The 16,152-nt window shown below is 42.4% G+C and overlaps 3 protein-coding genes across 8 annotated transcripts in view; 2 read left to right on the forward strand and 1 right to left on the reverse strand.

Moving 5' to 3' along the window:
- MTSS1 (MTSS I-BAR domain containing 1) overlaps positions 1-6,690 on the forward strand; it is a 235,721-nt gene extending 229,031 nt beyond the window's left edge. For all 5 annotated transcript variants that reach the window (XM_069081030.1, XM_069081033.1, XM_069081031.1 and 2 more), the window contains 3 exons: positions 422-586; positions 1,146-1,308; positions 3,762-6,690. In XM_069081030.1, the coding sequence (XP_068937131.1) occupies positions 422-586; positions 1,146-1,308; positions 3,762-4,465 (1,032 nt within the window). In that variant the 3' untranslated portion in view covers positions 4,466-6,690. The remainder of the gene's footprint in view (positions 1-421; positions 587-1,145; positions 1,309-3,761) is intronic.
- Positions 6,691-7,643: 953 nt separating this feature from the next.
- Positions 7,644-13,297, reverse strand: NDUFB9 (NADH:ubiquinone oxidoreductase subunit B9). Its single transcript, XM_069081039.1, has 4 exons — positions 13,118-13,297; positions 11,349-11,541; positions 10,101-10,214; positions 7,644-7,865 (listed from the first exon to the last, which is right to left on the reverse strand). The coding sequence occupies exons 1-4, from the start codon at positions 13,216-13,218 to the stop codon at positions 7,734-7,736; spliced, it is 540 nt and encodes a 179-aa protein (XP_068937140.1). The 5' UTR covers positions 13,219-13,297; the 3' UTR covers positions 7,644-7,733.
- The window catches only part of TATDN1 (TatD DNase domain containing 1), a 58,806-nt gene continuing 55,938 nt past the window's right edge, over positions 13,285-16,152 (forward strand). The window contains exon 1 of one of the 2 annotated variants that reach the window (XM_069081037.1): positions 13,285-13,408. In XM_069081037.1, the coding sequence (XP_068937138.1) occupies positions 13,387-13,408 (22 nt within the window). In that variant the 5' untranslated portion in view covers positions 13,285-13,386. The remainder of the gene's footprint in view (positions 13,409-16,152) is intronic. The other variant, XM_069081036.1, reaches the window with a different exon arrangement.

Below are 16,152 nucleotides of genomic sequence, written 5' to 3' on the forward strand. Positions count from 1 at the left end.
AGTAGTAGTAGTAGTAGTAGTAGTAGTAGTAGTAGTAGTAGTAGTAGTAGCAGTAGTAGTAGTAGAACAACCCTGGGAGGGAGGTGTTATAAAATATAATCCCTATTTTACAGATAAGAAAACTGAGGCAGAAGAGTTTAAGTGACTTGTCCCGGGTCACACAGCTAGTAGATGTCTGAGGCTGAATTTGAACTCAGGTCTTCTTGAGTCCAAATCCAGCTCTCTCCAGTACACCACTGAGCTCCCCTGAGTCTTGTTTTCTGAACCACCTTCCAAAGAGTGAATCAGGGGCTATTTTGATTTGGTTTATATTTCCCAAAGACTCTCTCTATCATGAGTTTTGGCTGTGGACCCTCATAAAATAAAGCAGGTAGGGTGCCTCCTCAGCTAGACAGCTTCTCACAGCATCTGTTTCATGTAGGACTGGGCTAAGCCGGGCCCGTACGATCAGCCTGTGGCAAACACCTTACAACGCCGCAAAGAAAAGCGTGAGCCCGACTCCAACGGAGGACCCCCTGGCGTTCCGCCTGCACCTGCCGAGGAGGCTCAGAGACCTCGCAGTATGACTGTTTCAGCTGCCACCAGGGTGATGCTCGGTTTCTCAGTTGCAAGTTTAGCATAGGAGTAACCCATTTGCTGCCCCATCCCCTGGTCCTGGAGGACAGATGTTCACCTCATCCCCATGGCCCTGTCACTCAGAGCAAGGGCCAGGGGCAGAAGGAATGTACTCACTCCCTCTTGTCCCACAGTTAGCCCCTGTTGACCCAGGAGGTGGGTCATCAAGGTATTCACAAGGGCCTTGACTTCTCTCCCGGGTTAGTCATTTTGAGGCCGGTCCCTGAAGTCTGTGGGTTGGATACAGTCCTGTTTGGGCAGAGGGAGGCATCCTTGCTTTTAGCCTCTTAATGATGATTTGAGCTTTCCTCCAGCTCCAGCCATTGGAATCTCAAATTTTGCTTGTAGTTGCCTTAGAAAATTCCACTGAAATTCCCACAAGAAAAGCGTTCCTTTCCCAGCCTCTTCCCAGGGTGGATGTGAAAGCTAGGCCCAAAGGTAGGGCCTGTGTGCCCTGCCTGACCTCAGCACTTTGATTTCATTGCCATGGTGTATGTGTGTGTACGTGTGTGTGTCTCCCCTGCCTGCAGCCTGGAGAAGAGATGGAGGCTTGTGAGGAGCTCGCCCTGGCCCTCGCTCGGGGCTTGCAGCTGGACCCCCAGAGGAGCAGCCGGGATTCCCTGCAGTGCTCCAGCGGCTACAGTACCCAGACAACCACCCCATGCTGTTCGGAGGACACAATACCTTCACAAGGTATGGAGGCAGGCCAGGGCTTCCCCACCCCCAATGCCCAAATTTACCTCTCTGCACTTTCTCTGCACTGCTTCTCATTTTGCCCTCCAAGGCCAAAGAACACGAGTCTAATTACTCCTCCAAATGAGCTCTTCAAATACTTAATGAAAGATGTCATACCTCTCTTCTCCAGGCTATTTTACATAAATAATAACTGACATTTATAGAGTACTTTACATATATTATCTCATTTGAATCTCACAACAACCCTGTGTGAAATAGATATTGCTAGTATTACTGTCCCCTGAGTTAATGAGATAATGAAATGACTTGCCCAGGATCACATAGCTAACAAGTATCAAAGACAAAATTTGAACCCAAGGCCCCCTCACTCTTAAGTTTGACATTCTGTCTACTGAAAAATGTTATCTCCATTGTTAAATATTATCCCTGAAGAAAAACAGAACCAATTTCCAGTACCACCCGTAAGGATACCAATTTTCCTCCATATCCTCACTAATATTGGCTTTCATAATTTGTGGCATTATGGAAATTTCCCTTTCCTTTTAGCACTCCTTAATAATTTGATAGCCACATCTGACTATATTTTTTTTTGACTCAACAGCATCCTTAAATCCATATTTCCTATTTCATTTCTTCCTTAAGCAACCTTTTACTTATACATTTTTTTCTATCAGTTTGCATAATGTACCAATTTTAAAAAAAAATCTTGTTCCTAGCAACTGCTTTCTCCTAGAGAATCCCTCTTCAGGTCCTTCCTCCTCCTTTACCCTCCTGCTCCTTCCTTTTCCTTACACTTCTCTTAGCAGCTAGACACAGAATCTTGATCTGGAGATTAGTTTCCTTTGGATTCCCCCCAATTTTTCCTCCCCAAATCTAGGCTCTCTCCCCAAGTCCAAACCCTTCCAAATCACCTTCACACTTTCTTTCTTATCTGGAATCTCCTCAGGTTTTCTTTTCCCTTTTACTCTTTCTCCTCTATCATCTAGGAGTGGGAATGAAAGGGATTTTATTTGAGATGAAAGGAAAACAAAACTGCCAGCCCACAGATAAACTTGGAAATAATTTTAATCACTGGGGAAGTCTTTAGAGATTATAGTTAGACTACCAGATGGCCCCTGTTTACAAGATTAATATGGATTTCAGTATCTTGTCCCATTCTTAACTGTTGGGCTATGTAGTTGTCTTGAGTTTGAGCCTGGATTGATATTGTTTGTGATAAAACTGTTAATCACCAATTTCCTCCCTCTTCCTCAGCCTCAGTTAGTATGTCCTTTATTCACCAAATTGAAGCTGTCAACCTTAAAGTCAGTGACAGCAGACCATAGTGTGGTCTCCATTATCTTCAGTATAACAGTCTGAAAAATACTTACCTAGCCTATCTCTGCTATTACCACTGTGTTGTTATATCTGATGACAGTGAAGGAGCCCAGTGCTTTAAAAATACAAGTTCACTGCTAGGTACTACATTGTCAGTTTTCATTAAAAGGCTTAACTGCCAACAGCCTCATTTCTCTTTAGCCCTGGGCCTGTCATTGGGATGGCTGATTTGAAGGGGAGGGCTGCTCGCTGAGTTATTTTTCATTTGTGTCTGACTCTTCATGACCCTCTTTGAGATTTTCTTGGCAAAGATACTGGAGTGGTTTGCCGTTTCCTTCTCTAGCTCATTTTATAGATGAGGAAACTGAGGCAAACAGGGTTAAGTGACTGGCCCAGGGTCACACAGTGTCTGGGGCCAGATTTTAATTCAGGAAGATGACTCTTGACTCCAGGCCCAGCACTCTATGCATTGTATCACCAGAGGGTAGAGGGTAGGGCAAGAATCAGGAACAGTCTAGAATGACTTTTGTGGGATCTGTTCCTTACCTGAGGCAGCTCTGGTTTCTTCTAACTAGTAGTTAGGGTGTTATAGAAAGAATGCTGGACTTGGGTGTTGGGGAGAGACCTCTTAAAATCCTCTTACACATACTGCTATGTGAACAAGGGCAAATGACTTAATTTCAATCTAAATTATCTCATCTGTAAAATGGAAACGGTAATTTCTGTATTACCTACTCTCTGAGTTGTGAGGCTCAAAAGAGTGACATGAAGCGCTCTCTAAATCTTCATGCACTGTATAATTGTTAGTTATTATTCAGTTTGACTTAATGGGTGTTGGTGTGGGTGTTACTTAGCCTTTCATGGTAGTTATGATAGTGATCTCTCTAAGGTATGTTTGTAGGTTTAAGCCAGTTTTGCGAGGGGGATTAAGTGGAGAAGGGAAGTGTTTCCCAGAGGTTACACTAAAGTCCATTTACATAACTGGGATTCGGATGTTCAGCCTTTGAATTCCTTACCCTGTGGAGCCATGCTACTTGTCATGGTGCCCGATAATCAGTAATTCCACACCCGTTGGCTCCTTTGTTTAAAAAAGTCACCATCTTCGGTGTTCCTAATGCAAACACTTTAATCAGTTTCAGATTATGATTATTTCTCTGTAAGTGGTGACCAGGAGACAGAGCAGCAGGAATTTGACAAATCCTCTACCATTCCAAGAAACAGTGACATTAGCCAGTCCTATCGCAGGATGTTTCAGGCCAAACGCCCAGCTTCAACTGCTGGTCTCCCCACTACCTTAGGACCTGTGATAGTCACTCCCGGTGTAGCCACCATCAGACGGACCCCTTCTACTAAACCTTCTGTACGAAGGGGAACCATCGGGGCTGGACCCATTCCTATCAAGACTCCTGTGATTCCTGTCAAAACCCCGACTGTCCCTGACCTACCAGGTATGCTGCCAAGTCCTCAGGGAGGGCCTGAGGGGCATGGAGAACACAGCCCAGAGTCACCTTCTGTGGGTGATACCACCCAGGGTGGCACTAGCATGCCCTCCTCCATGTGGAGTGGTCAAGCCTCTATCAACCCACCACTGCCAGGCCCAAAGCCAAGTGTCCCAGAGGAGCAGAGACAGAGTGCTCCTGAAACAGAGGATGAAGAAACAGAAGGGGATCACTCAAGTACCACGAGCTCCCCTGGCCAGACCCCAGAGTGCAGCAACCCAGGAGATCTGAGCCCTGGGGATACCCTGCAAGGTGAAGACATGCTGAACGCCATTCGCCGGGGAGTCAAACTGAAGAAGACACTGACAAATGATCGATCGGCCCCTCGCTTATCTTAAGGTTTCCAAGAATACTGCCAGGGTTAGAATGAATGGAAATTGAACTGTTTAATAAAACCTTAAATTTGTTTTGATTCATTCCAATCTATAATCAAACAAAAGATTTTGTAGGAAATTCAAAATTAGAGCATTGTTTTGAAAGTACTATATATCATAAAACACAGAGAATTAAAAACATGCATAAGTAACCATCATAATCTTTACTGGTGTTTTAATTTGTAAATATCAACAACTTTCTGCATTTTTTGTTCTTAAGTTTCCCTTTTAATTTTTCTGAAGGTGCCAAATCCCATAACTTTTTTATAAGCCTTTGTAAAATTTTAAATGCATAACTGGGGAGGGGGGAGGGTTGGGGAAAATCATAAAGTAGCAAACTTCAGCAAAGGGATTAATAATTGGCTTTTTTGCAAGCTTTTGTAGATGCATTGTGATAGTGTGGTTTCAATAAATTGGATTTATTTTAATGTACAAATAAAATGGGTAATGAACATGTCCTCATTTAAATATGTTTTGTGTGGAAAAGCAGGAGTAAATGGATGAAAAGCAATATAGCAGATGAAATAAAGCTGGAAATGAGAGACTGTGTTGGGTTGAGGGGGGGAGGCAGGGTGGGAAACACCATTAACATAGGCGGATGCTGTTCCCTGAGAGTAGCCTAGTAGGTTGAAAGACTGTTAGCTTCATGGTAAATGCATCCGAAGCCATACTGAATTGCAGTGGTTCTTAGGTAGGGTATTTAGGGACTTCGCTGTTCTTTTCCCATGTTTCCTCTTGACCCCACACAGCAACCACTCCTAGTCATATGCATGCTGCTTTCAATAGTGTACTTAGATTGATTTACTCAGTTTCTCTTCTGTCGTGCTCATGCTTTCATTGAGTCCAAATACATCCAAAAGGGTAAGGCAGTTTTTAACATGTGAAAGCATTTAAAAATGATAGCAGGGAGTTCTTAGAGTATCAAATGCCTTTTACGTACAAGTGCCCAGCAGGCTGGGTACATTGAGAAGCCCAAATATTTTGAGAATACTTGAGTGGATTTAATAAGGGTGACCAGCTCGGAGTTCAGCAACTGGCAAAAGGGTGTGTTCTGTTTCAGGGGGCTTGTTTTTCTTAGACAGTAAATTGGCTTCATACTAAATACTGAAAAGGAAAGATGCCTAGTCACTGGGAGTCTGACCACTACATTTGTCTTTTTTGTATTCTGGGTGATCTATTTTGGGGGAATGTTCTTTCTTAATTAAAAAAGACTTTTGAGTTTTGTTTTGTTTTTCAAGTGAAACCAATTTGCTGTAATCACCATCTTTTAAAGCCAGCAAGGTATGCAGAACTCAGGGGGCCACAGGGGTGGGGTTTAGACTGGGGTAGAGGCAGAAGAGGCTTGTCAGTTATTCAAGTTGCATGCTTGGGACTGTTAACAGTTCACCAAATGAAGTTCTCAAAAAGGGCCTGCTATAGTTTCCACCCAAACACTGCAGCTTTCTGTTGGCTCCGGTATCTTGACTACACGATTATATGCTTTAAAACATTACTGCATTGGATGTGAGACTTAATGTATTTGTACAGTCACTGTTCTATAACACTTTACACTGCTGTGATTGCTTCTGACACTTTTATGTTATGGCTTAAAGCAAAGGCATGTTTATTAGAAACTATTTAAACTTTACTTTCTTTGAAAAACAAGCTCCTTATTACAAAATATAATCAACAGTAGTGCCTGTGGTTCTAGCCCACCAATCTTGATTGAATAAAAGTAGCTGATGCATTGTGCATATGATGCTTGATAGGTTTTGCTGAAGCAAAAACCATTGCAAGAGAATGAACATAGTAAAGTGGTATTTTAAACCTTGGAAATGAATGGATGTAACTGTACTGGTGTACAGCTTTTCACTTGTTTAGTTCTTAAACGTTAGGTATAATCTGAAAAAAAAATTAATATAAAATGTTGCCAAATTCAACGTAGAAAGAATGTGACAAAACACTTCGGATAGTTCTGTTTTGTGTTTTTGCATATTGTAAAAGCAGTGTCACAGCTAAAAATTTAAAAAAATGTTTCTAATGGTATAAATTATTGTTGTTTAGTTGCTAGTTTGTACTGAGAGTTGACCTCTCCCTGTGCAGTTTTTTGTTTTCAACTGATATAAATGAACAGTTGCTGTATCGTGTCACTCTTTTCCATTGTAACAAATGCTTCAGAATACATTATAAATAAAGAATGGCTAGAAAAATTCTGTATTTCACTTCATTCAAATCTTCACATTTGTTCAAATCATTGGCCAAAATTAATTTTAACAGCAAAAAGTATAATAGATTGCAGTACTTTTACAGGCCTGAGGGGTTTTGATTCTTTAAGCCCTTTTCAGATGATCACTTGAAAGTTAGCTGAACATTTTTTCCTTTTTCTTTTGGAATATGGCTAATGCAGAAATATTTTTGCATGAGAAAAAGTTTTGACATTATAACACAAAAAAAAGTTGAATGTTTGTGAGCTTAATGGTAACTGAAACTAATCCTTTGATGAAAGCTGATCAAGTGGTCCTTTTGGGTCCCTCATCTAGCTCAAAGGTTGCTTATGATCACAGTTGAGGCACAAAGCCAAATAAAGTTGACATTAAGCTTGAACATTTACAGCAGGGATTCTAAACCTGGGATCCACAGATTTCTCAGAGTCTCAGCTTAAACTGGATGGGGTTGTGTCCTTATTTTCACTAATTTCTAACTGAAATTTGCCATTTCTCAAAATTATTTAAATATTCTGAGAAGGGGTCCATAGGCTTCCAGACTGCCAAGGAGGTTACTGAATTCATTGAATTCAATTAGCTTTGCAAAAAGAACTGCTTCTAAAGTAGAATAACCATATTCTTATAAAGGTCCTAAGCCAGCACAAAACTATTGCAACTGGGAGAACTTAAAGCATGTTCTGCTGTGGATAGGTTAACATTGTTTTCATTTATTCAAAACACCAATGCCTCATTTTTATAGATAAAGATAATATAACTTTTTAACTTTGCAAACTTTAGAGAGCAAACCTTTCCCTAAGCTTCATAGTTCTTTGAAGTTTGTATATACGCCTATCAAACCTACATCGCTAAAAAGCAGTAAAAATCTCCAAATTATAACCTACTAAATTCAAGCCTCAAAGGAATTTTTTTTTATACAAGGAAAAGGCAATTGTCAGTAATGTTAGTTTAGTGACTTTATTATGTCAAGTATATGTGTACCTACATATTCAATAGACACACTTGAAAGTTTAAAGTGTGTGCTTATGTTACTATGTGGGGCGCTCTCGGGGCCTAGTGACAATATGCCACCAGAGTGGTGGCAAATGACCTTCCTTTCGGGCTGGTGGCAGAGCTTCAGTCTTAGGACCATCAAGTGGAGTTTCCTCCTTCAGTTGCTGAACCTGTGTAATAAACAAGAGGAAACTATGTTAAGAACAACTGAATGAATCTGACTGTGACAAAACCAATCAATACCACCAATATGATGAAAATGAGAGCTTTTCACAAAATAAAATTATCCCATTCTCAGTATTTGGAAGACTAGGCCTTCTTTAGTCCCCTACTTTTAGTTTTATATCCACAGCAAGAATATCACTCTTTTTTTTAAAAAAGCATTTTCCCATTGCCAAAGAAGTAGCAGTATAGGGAAAGACACTTGATGCCCAAATCTAATTAGATCAAAGTGTGACAGCATCTCTCCATGGTAATTCCACATACCTTTCCCTTCCCCTGTGCTACCAAAAAATACTAATAATAGTTAGCATTTGTATGGTACTTTTAAGTTTTGTAGAACACTTTATAAATGTAACCACCCTGGGAGGTGGGTGGAATTATCCCCATTTTACAGATGAAGAAATAAATGCAGACAGAGGTTGATTTGTCCAGGGTCATTCAAGCCGCTTCTGAAGCTGCATTTGAACTAAGATCTTCCTGACTTCAGGTCTAGCACTCTACTATGCCACCAACCTGTATCTAACTGAGCACTAGAAAGTAATGTATTACTAAGACAAATGGTTCTGTTAATGTAGATGCCCAAACCTCCCTAAATACCAACTTGCAATACCCTGCTTTGCTGTCTGGGTGCTGTAGCAAACAGCTGTTGTATGACCATAAAACTTGGGAACTCTCTTGGCTCTTATTTTCAAGCACCAGCACAGATCTAGTGGACCCCAAGATCATCACCAGGCAATGAGCCTGAGCCATGGAATCATCAGAGATCCACTTCCTCTATCAGCTCTCCCCCAAAGCCCAATTCACTTTGGCTTTACTGCAGCTATCTCCACAAGGCTGCTACAGACAAGCTGCTCCTACTTGCCATAGCCCAAACCTGTACTCCTGAATACAATCATGCAAAGATGAGGGGCGGAGTGAACCAGTTATCTAAATATGAATGCTGAGGCATATGCCACAAAACACTATCCTCTTGTATACAAATGGCACTGCACAACTTTTATCCATCATTCCTAGTTAAATGAAATTTAAAATTTATTAAGCACCTAACAGATGTTAGGTATAAAGTCAAGAGCTAGGTGGTTCTACTTTCATAGACTAACCCTTCAAATTCTAGCTCTTCTCCAGAATAAATATCCTCAGTCCCTTCGCAAGGTCTCTACGGCATGAGCTCCAGTCAGTTCACAATTTTAGTCACTCTTGTCTTAACTACACACTCAAACTTGTTAATGTCCTTCCTGAAATGTAGCACTGGGCATGAAACACACAACTCTGGGGCATGGCACAGTGGCACTGACCCCAACCTTGTTCTAGATGCTCTGCCTCAATTAATGCATACCAAGAGCAAAACTAACTTCTTAGCTGCCTTTCTCCCTCATTCTGGGCTCGAAGGCCTCTCTGCCTTCTTCCCTCAGATACCCCTGCTCTTTTAAAACCACCCTTTCAGCCTGGCCAAACAGCCCAACTAATTTCCTTTACTTGGAGAGGCTGTAAAGGGCAGTGAGTATGGCACTGCCAGGCCAGGTCAGGATGGCCTTTGGGAGGATCTGCTGGGTGGGCATGACAGCTAGAAAGGGGGAAAAGACAAAATTCACTCAGCCCCAGGCCCTTTCTCTAAGGAGGTAGTGCTGTCTACCAGAAGGAAGGTCTGCTCTGTAGCCCGAGACCCTGGCATGTTTACATCATGCCTGTGATTCCTGCTACTTGTTAAATGGAGTACTACTTCCCTTTCTAGATTCAGTTTTCTGTAAAAAAAAAAATGAAGTAGCCTTGGCCACTATAGCCCCTCCAGATTCACAGTGCTATACTTCACTATGAAAATGTATGCAGACTATAAGACGAAGAATCTGGGTGAAACTGACACTATCTTGAATGTGCTCTGGCACCTTACACAGTGGTACCTAGGAGACTGCTGAAGCCCCAACTTCTTACCTGTGTAACCACAGGAAAGTCTCTTCATTGATCTCTGAGTCTTAGGTGTATCATGTACAACATAAGGGGGTAAACTAGATGCCCCCCCCCCCATGGTCCTTTCCAGTCTTCAGTCTATGTTCTTATGTTTACCACAAGAAGTTCGGGCAACAGCAGCTATTTTAATTGTCTCCCAAGCCCTTCTGCACACGATTTCTTCTATGAGCTTTATATGAGCCACACATCCCCCTCCCCAGAGGCACATGCCCACTCACCTCACGATCCCAACTTTCCAAGCGCAGTTTCTTCCATTTCTCCCTCTTGGCAAAGTAATCGGGGTACATTGCCTTCTCAGAGGGATGCCAGTAATCTAAGCACCACTCAGGAACCTATGCAAAGAGGAATAGTAATGAATGATAATTCAAGGTAATGAATTGGTAATGCAAGGGCAAGGGTAAGGATAGGGTTAAGGTCAGGAGGCCTCCCGGAGGCCTCTGAGCAGAGGTGAGGCAAACGGCCACCATCAGTATATTATAGCACAGACTCCTTTTAGATAGTTTGGAATAGAAGGCTGCCAAGGTCCCTTCTAATTCTAAAATTCCTTGATTTTTCTGACACTGGAGGTAGGATACTATCCTGCATTTCTTACATTCAACTCAGTACCACTGGTAAAATTGCATCGAATAGATGCAGAGGTAAAACAGAAGACCAAAGACAAATGGGAATGTTCAAGTGTATGGCAGGTCCAAGAGTATAGCCTTAAATCAAATAAAACAAACGCCTCTCCATCTCCTACCTTCTATGCTCTAAAACTCCTACATTCAGTAATAAGACCTCATAAATGCTAATAACTTCCTTTGCTACTAACTCAAGATAGTCAAGTCAAATAAATGAACTTCAGGAGCCTAGCAATTAGTTATTAACCTAATGGGTTTTTTAGTGAAAAAGAAAAAACAATCTTTTTTCTGTAGAACCACAGAACCTAGTTGAGGAAGAAAGTCTGAATAGAAATGTTAATAAAAACTTAAAAATTGAGAAAAAATCTGGAACTACAGTTATCCTCTTCCACATTGTGACTTTCTCCATGATGGTTTTGACATATCATGAGTTGGCATAAGAAATTAAATGGGAATTTGGGAGGAGTTTTGTGGAAGCCAAAGATGACATGTAAAAGCCAGCAGATGACACAAAAACTTTAGCAACTCAGAAACGCATAAAATATATGTATAGTGTTGTATACTATCAACCCATAGTTTATAATAAGGTACTTTAAATACCCCCTAAAAGAAAAACAAAAAAGTCAGACTTCTTTGGTATGAAGGGAGACCAAAAGATTTTACTCAAATTTTTTAGATTGAAAGGTTGTTGTGACCCTAATTCCCAAGATGTAGAAGGGATAACTGTATTTTTCTTTTCCAGATGAGGATGAAAGGAGGGGAATTATTCTTTAAGAAAATCCACCTATAAAACACATACTTGCTACTTCTGAAATCTAATTAGGAAGCAGAGGGGTTCTGACCTACCTTGTAACACTCATATCTTTCAAAGGAAGTACCTCCAGGGGAATCAGGAAAGATATATGGCTGAGGATGCTGGCAAGCCCAAAATTCTTCCTCACCCTTCATAAGCAGTTTAGTGGCCTTTACCATATCTTTTTCATTCTTATGTTCTTCAAACCGAGCTCTCAGCAAACAAGCTTTGAACCGATAAGCATCCCTGGGAAGTATAAAAATTAATATCTATAAAACTGTATCTCTTCCATTTTTTTTTTTACTAAATTCCTTTCCCTAAGGTATATGTATTTTGTAAACCCTTTAAAGATTGGCACAAATCCTGTGATCCCATCACCTGACAGCAGGAGACATAACAGCTTTCCTCCTAGAGGGAGGGAGAGGCAGAACATAGTACCAACTATTTCCCGTGAAGAAAACGGAGAGTTAATTGGGAAAAAACCCTTTGAGCAAGTTTCTCTGAATAATGTATATCCAAGAACTAGCTGGAACTGATTCAAGTATAAAAGAACAAAAATTATTCCCTGATAAATGATCAAAGGATATGAACAGGCAATTCTCAAAGGAAGAAATACAAGCTATCAACAGACATAAAAAATGCTCCAAATCACTATTAAAGAAATGAAAATCAAGGTAACTGGGGTTCTAACTCATACCTATCAACCTGGCAAAGATAACAAAGAAAGAAAAGGATAATTGTTGAAAGGGCTGTGGAAAAATAAAGCACACCAAGTGTACTGTTGGTGGACCTGTGAATTGGTTCAGCCATCCTGGAAAGGTGTAGGATACTCTTTAATCCAGCAATAGTACCTGTAGATCTATATAACAAAGATCAAGAAAGAGAGGAAGGATGTTTATGTACAGAAGTATTTAAAGTAGCCCTTTTAGTTGTAGCAAGTAACTGCAAAGGGACCCATCAATTGGACACTAGCCAAATTAGCATATAAATAAAATGGAATGTTACTGCATCTTAAGAAATGACAAAAAGGGGAGTTTCAGAGGAACATAGGAAGACCTGTATGAACATATGCAGTGAAATGAGAATCACAAGAACATCTCATGCAGTAATAAAATGGTAAAGAAAACCAACTTTGAAAGACTGAGGAACTCTGATAAAAGCCCAACGCGGACCCCTGAGACCTGATGAGAAAACATTTTATCATCTACCTCCAGAATAGGTGGTCCTGCCACTGTGGGGGCTGCTTCTGCTTGACTACAGGTATGTGTTACTGGGATTGTCTTTATTTTTAAATTGGGGGAGTACAGACAAGATCAATTCAGGGGGGGAAATTAATGCATGGGGAGCCTGAGCCTTCATCGCCTTGACAGGCCCAGGTGCCAGTTCAGGTCTACGTTATGGGGCAGTTCTGAACTTCTGAGAGCCTTGGTGAAGCCTGTGAACCCCTTCTCGGGATAATATTCTTAAAAATATGCAACAGCACACACAGAGCTGGAAATCCAAGTTCGCAGACCGCCTGAAAGCTGTCCACGGGCACCGGGCAGCACAGGTTAAGAACTAGCCGCAAAACGGAAGGGCTAATGGGGGAAGGTGGGTGCGGAGGCGAAAAAAGGAAGCAAGGGAAAACTGGAGGGGATGGGGGACAGGAGCCGGGGGAGGGAAGGACGGAGGTCTCTGGGTCACAGAGGGCTTGTCCTCCCCGACGCTTGGTACCGTTAGGCAGTAGGTCACGGACCGCAGCTGCAGGACCGCGGGCCTGACCCCGGAGGTCCTGAGGCCGCTTTCCCGCCCCTTCTCCTCCTCCCCCCGGCCCGATCCCCACCTGTGGACTACCCAGGACTCGAGGTGGCGAAGCGCCCGCTTGTAGAGCCGCAGCACCTTCTGCTGGTGGGTCAGAAAGGCGCCCGGAGCGCACAGCGCCATCTCGCCCGGCTTCACCTTCAGCCCGGCCGGCGGCCGCAGGGGTTTTCGGGAAACCGGAAGGCCCCACCCCTTGACCCATCTGCGTTGCTCCCTTCTTCCCATGCTCCCCCGCCCCCATCCTATCCCGGCCACTTCCGCTTCCGTCTAAGCAGACTTGAGGTTGCCGCCATGACTCGCTTCCCGTTCATCGGTAAGAGGGGTCCCTTTGCCCTCTTCGGGCCAGCTCGTGGCTCCGAATGCCGCTCTCCGAGCCCTTCCCTCTGGCCTCCATTCACAAGGAACGCGTGCTTCTCCCCATTCTCTGGCGAAGGCGGGGTGTGGAGGGCGGGGTGAGAAAGGGAGAACAGATGGGAGGGGGTGAACTCTGAACTCTGACACGGGGTCATCCCTGGCTACCTATACCTTCCCTTTGAGACTACCTACCTACCTACCTACCTGCTGTCGTTGCTGAGTCGTTTCAGGCTTGTCCGACACTCGGTGACCTCATTTGGGATTTTCTAGACAAATTACTAGAATGGTTTGCCATTGCAACTCATTTTACAGATGAGGAAACTGAGGCAAACAGCTAGGGTCACTCAGGCCTGCCTCTGGACCTGGCGCTGTCTCCACTGCGCCCCCTAGCGGCCCCCATTCCTGCTCTTCGGAAGTGTCTTGTTTGTACGGGGCCTTTTGCGCGTTGTCCTTAGACTGTGAGCTCCCGGAGGGCAGGGAGGGCTCGGCTATTGCCCTTTTCCCAATTCCCCGGCGATTAGCCCCAGGCTCGGAGCAGAGTAGGCGCTCTGTAGAGGCCGGTTCAATGATTGCTTTCCCCTGGCTCCCGGGACGGAGGGGCTCTTGCAGTAGAGAGGACTTTAGTGCGTGATGGGGAGATGCGCAGCTGCCCCTACGGAGCTTGGGACTTAAAACAATTAAAGGGACACCTGGAACGCGCAGTGATTGGTGATGAGCTCATTGGCCAAATGAAATGCTTTGAGGCAAGGCTTGCCACCTGCCGGCCAAAAAAAGGCAAAGCCTTACATTTACTAAGATCCTGTTGTGTCCTAGGTGCGAGAGGAGAGTCAAAGTTTGGATAAGAGGCTAGCCTTACCTGCATGGAACCTTTACCGGACCACCAACCCAGTTCTAACCCTTCTCACCTGGAGGGTTTTTTTTTTTAATAGCCTCTCCTGGGTCTTCCTGCTTCCAGTTTTCCCCTTCCAGTACTTCCAATCCTCCACATTGCTGCCAAAATAATTGTCCTAAGGCAGAACAAGCTTCACACCATGTCATTCTGCTCAAAAAACACCACTAGCCCTCTCCTGCCTCTAGAATAAAGTAAAAATTTCGAAGCCTAGCATTAGCCCTCCATTCACACTTCGATATTTCAAACAGTTATTCATTGGTAATATTCTATTACCATTGAATGCCTTTCCAGCATTACTTCACATTACCTTTCACAAGGTTGAGTCAGACTGACCTGCTAGCAGTTCACTTAAATTTATCATTTCATTCCACCTCCACACCATCTGCAGATGTACTTCATATCTGGAATCCTGGCACAGCTTTCTGAGTTTTCATCTCTCCAAATTCTTTTCTCATTTTCCTAATTTAGTTCAGGTGCTCCCTCTTTTTTTTTTTTTTTTTTTTTACATCTGCCGGCAACCCAAGTTTTTTCCCTTGCCAAATTACTTTGTAGTTAATTTACGTATATATTAAATTTCCCGTAAGTTCTATGAGAGCAGGGACTGTTTTGTTTTGGTCTTTGTCTCCCACTGAGCCTTGCATCTAGAACAATTATAACAAATATTTGTTGAATTAATGCTTTTGATAACTTGGTTTTGAAGGCCAGGATCTGGCAAGTAATGGATGATATTGTCACATTCTTGGTGTCCTGACCTCATCACTTCACTGTTTTTAAATATAATCCAAGAAGAAATACATACATTTGTCTCATTTCCCAAAACTCCCAAAGACTGACCAAATGTAGATCATTCTTTGGAGGCTTAAAAAGTTATTTTGGAATTTCTAGTGATCATTCTGTGTTAGCTTTCATTAGGAATTTGTATTCCTATAACATCAATATATGGGAAACTATTCCAGTCTCTCTGAAGAGAGTATTATGACACACTTATAAAACATTAGATATCTTAAAATCCACGTAATAATGGTATTGAAAAGGACATCAAAAGCATAAAGGCTATCAAAAGCACATCTGTTACCATTGAATAATTGCTTAAAATATTAAGCAGGTAATTTAATGTGAACTTTATATTTAGGTTCAAAACTGAGCTCCTTCCCCAAATTACCTGTAGTTTTCCCTTACTTCCTTCACTATAACATTACTTTATGGTAACTTTAAAATTGGACCAAATTGTACCTGGTGTTTCCTTTAGAGGAAGAACATTCCCCTAATGTAATGTAAAGAACACATAATTTAGCCTTACTGGACCTCAGTTTTCTCACATGCATAAAGAGGTTGTCCTAGATGAAGAAGATGCCTTGTATTTCAGCTCTACATCCTGATTTGCAAAGGAACTATGCACTCTTTGGCTGCTATCACTCCTCTCCTCCAACAATTAGCAAACTGTTCAGGGCTGCAGCTTTACCTAGTGACCAGCTGCTGAACAACTTCCTCATCCTCTCTTCTATTCACAGGCAGTCATAGAATTTAAAGGTGGAAAGGGCCTTAAAGATCTAGTTCAGGGCTTAACCTTTTTTGACTTATGGATCCCTTTGGTAGCCTGTTGAAATCCATAGACCCCTTCTCAGATTATTGTTTTAAAGTGGATAAAAATAAAATACAAAAGATTAGAAAGCAAATCACTTATATTGATGTAATTTTTATGTAATTGTCGAAGTTCAAAGACCACCACCCCCCCCCCCCCGGAAATTTATCCACAGGTTGTCTGACTCCAGATGCAGTGCTCTTTCATCTTAAACAGTTTGAGTTCATCC

The sequence above is a fragment of the Petaurus breviceps genome, unplaced genomic scaffold (genome assembly GCF_028583685.1).
Source record: "Petaurus breviceps papuanus isolate PSGF00001 unplaced genomic scaffold, PetGlider_PUasm1.0 98, whole genome shotgun sequence".
NCBI lineage: Eukaryota > Metazoa > Chordata > Mammalia > Diprotodontia > Petauridae > Petaurus > Petaurus breviceps.

Bases quoted from the DNA above. Each gene is read 5' to 3' on its own strand.
- NDUFB9 (XM_069081039.1), bottom strand. From the start codon at position 13,218: ATGGCGCTGTGCGCTCCGGGCGCCTTTCTGACCCACCAGCAGAAGGTG. The intron at 11,542-13,117 runs GTGGGGATCGGG...TATACTTCCCAG, and splicing joins GAGTCCTGGGTAGTCCACAG to GGATGCTTATCGGTTCAAAG. The intron at 10,215-11,348 runs GTAGGTCAGAAC...CTCTTTGCATAG, and splicing joins AAAGATATGAGTGTTACAAG to GTTCCTGAGTGGTGCTTAGA.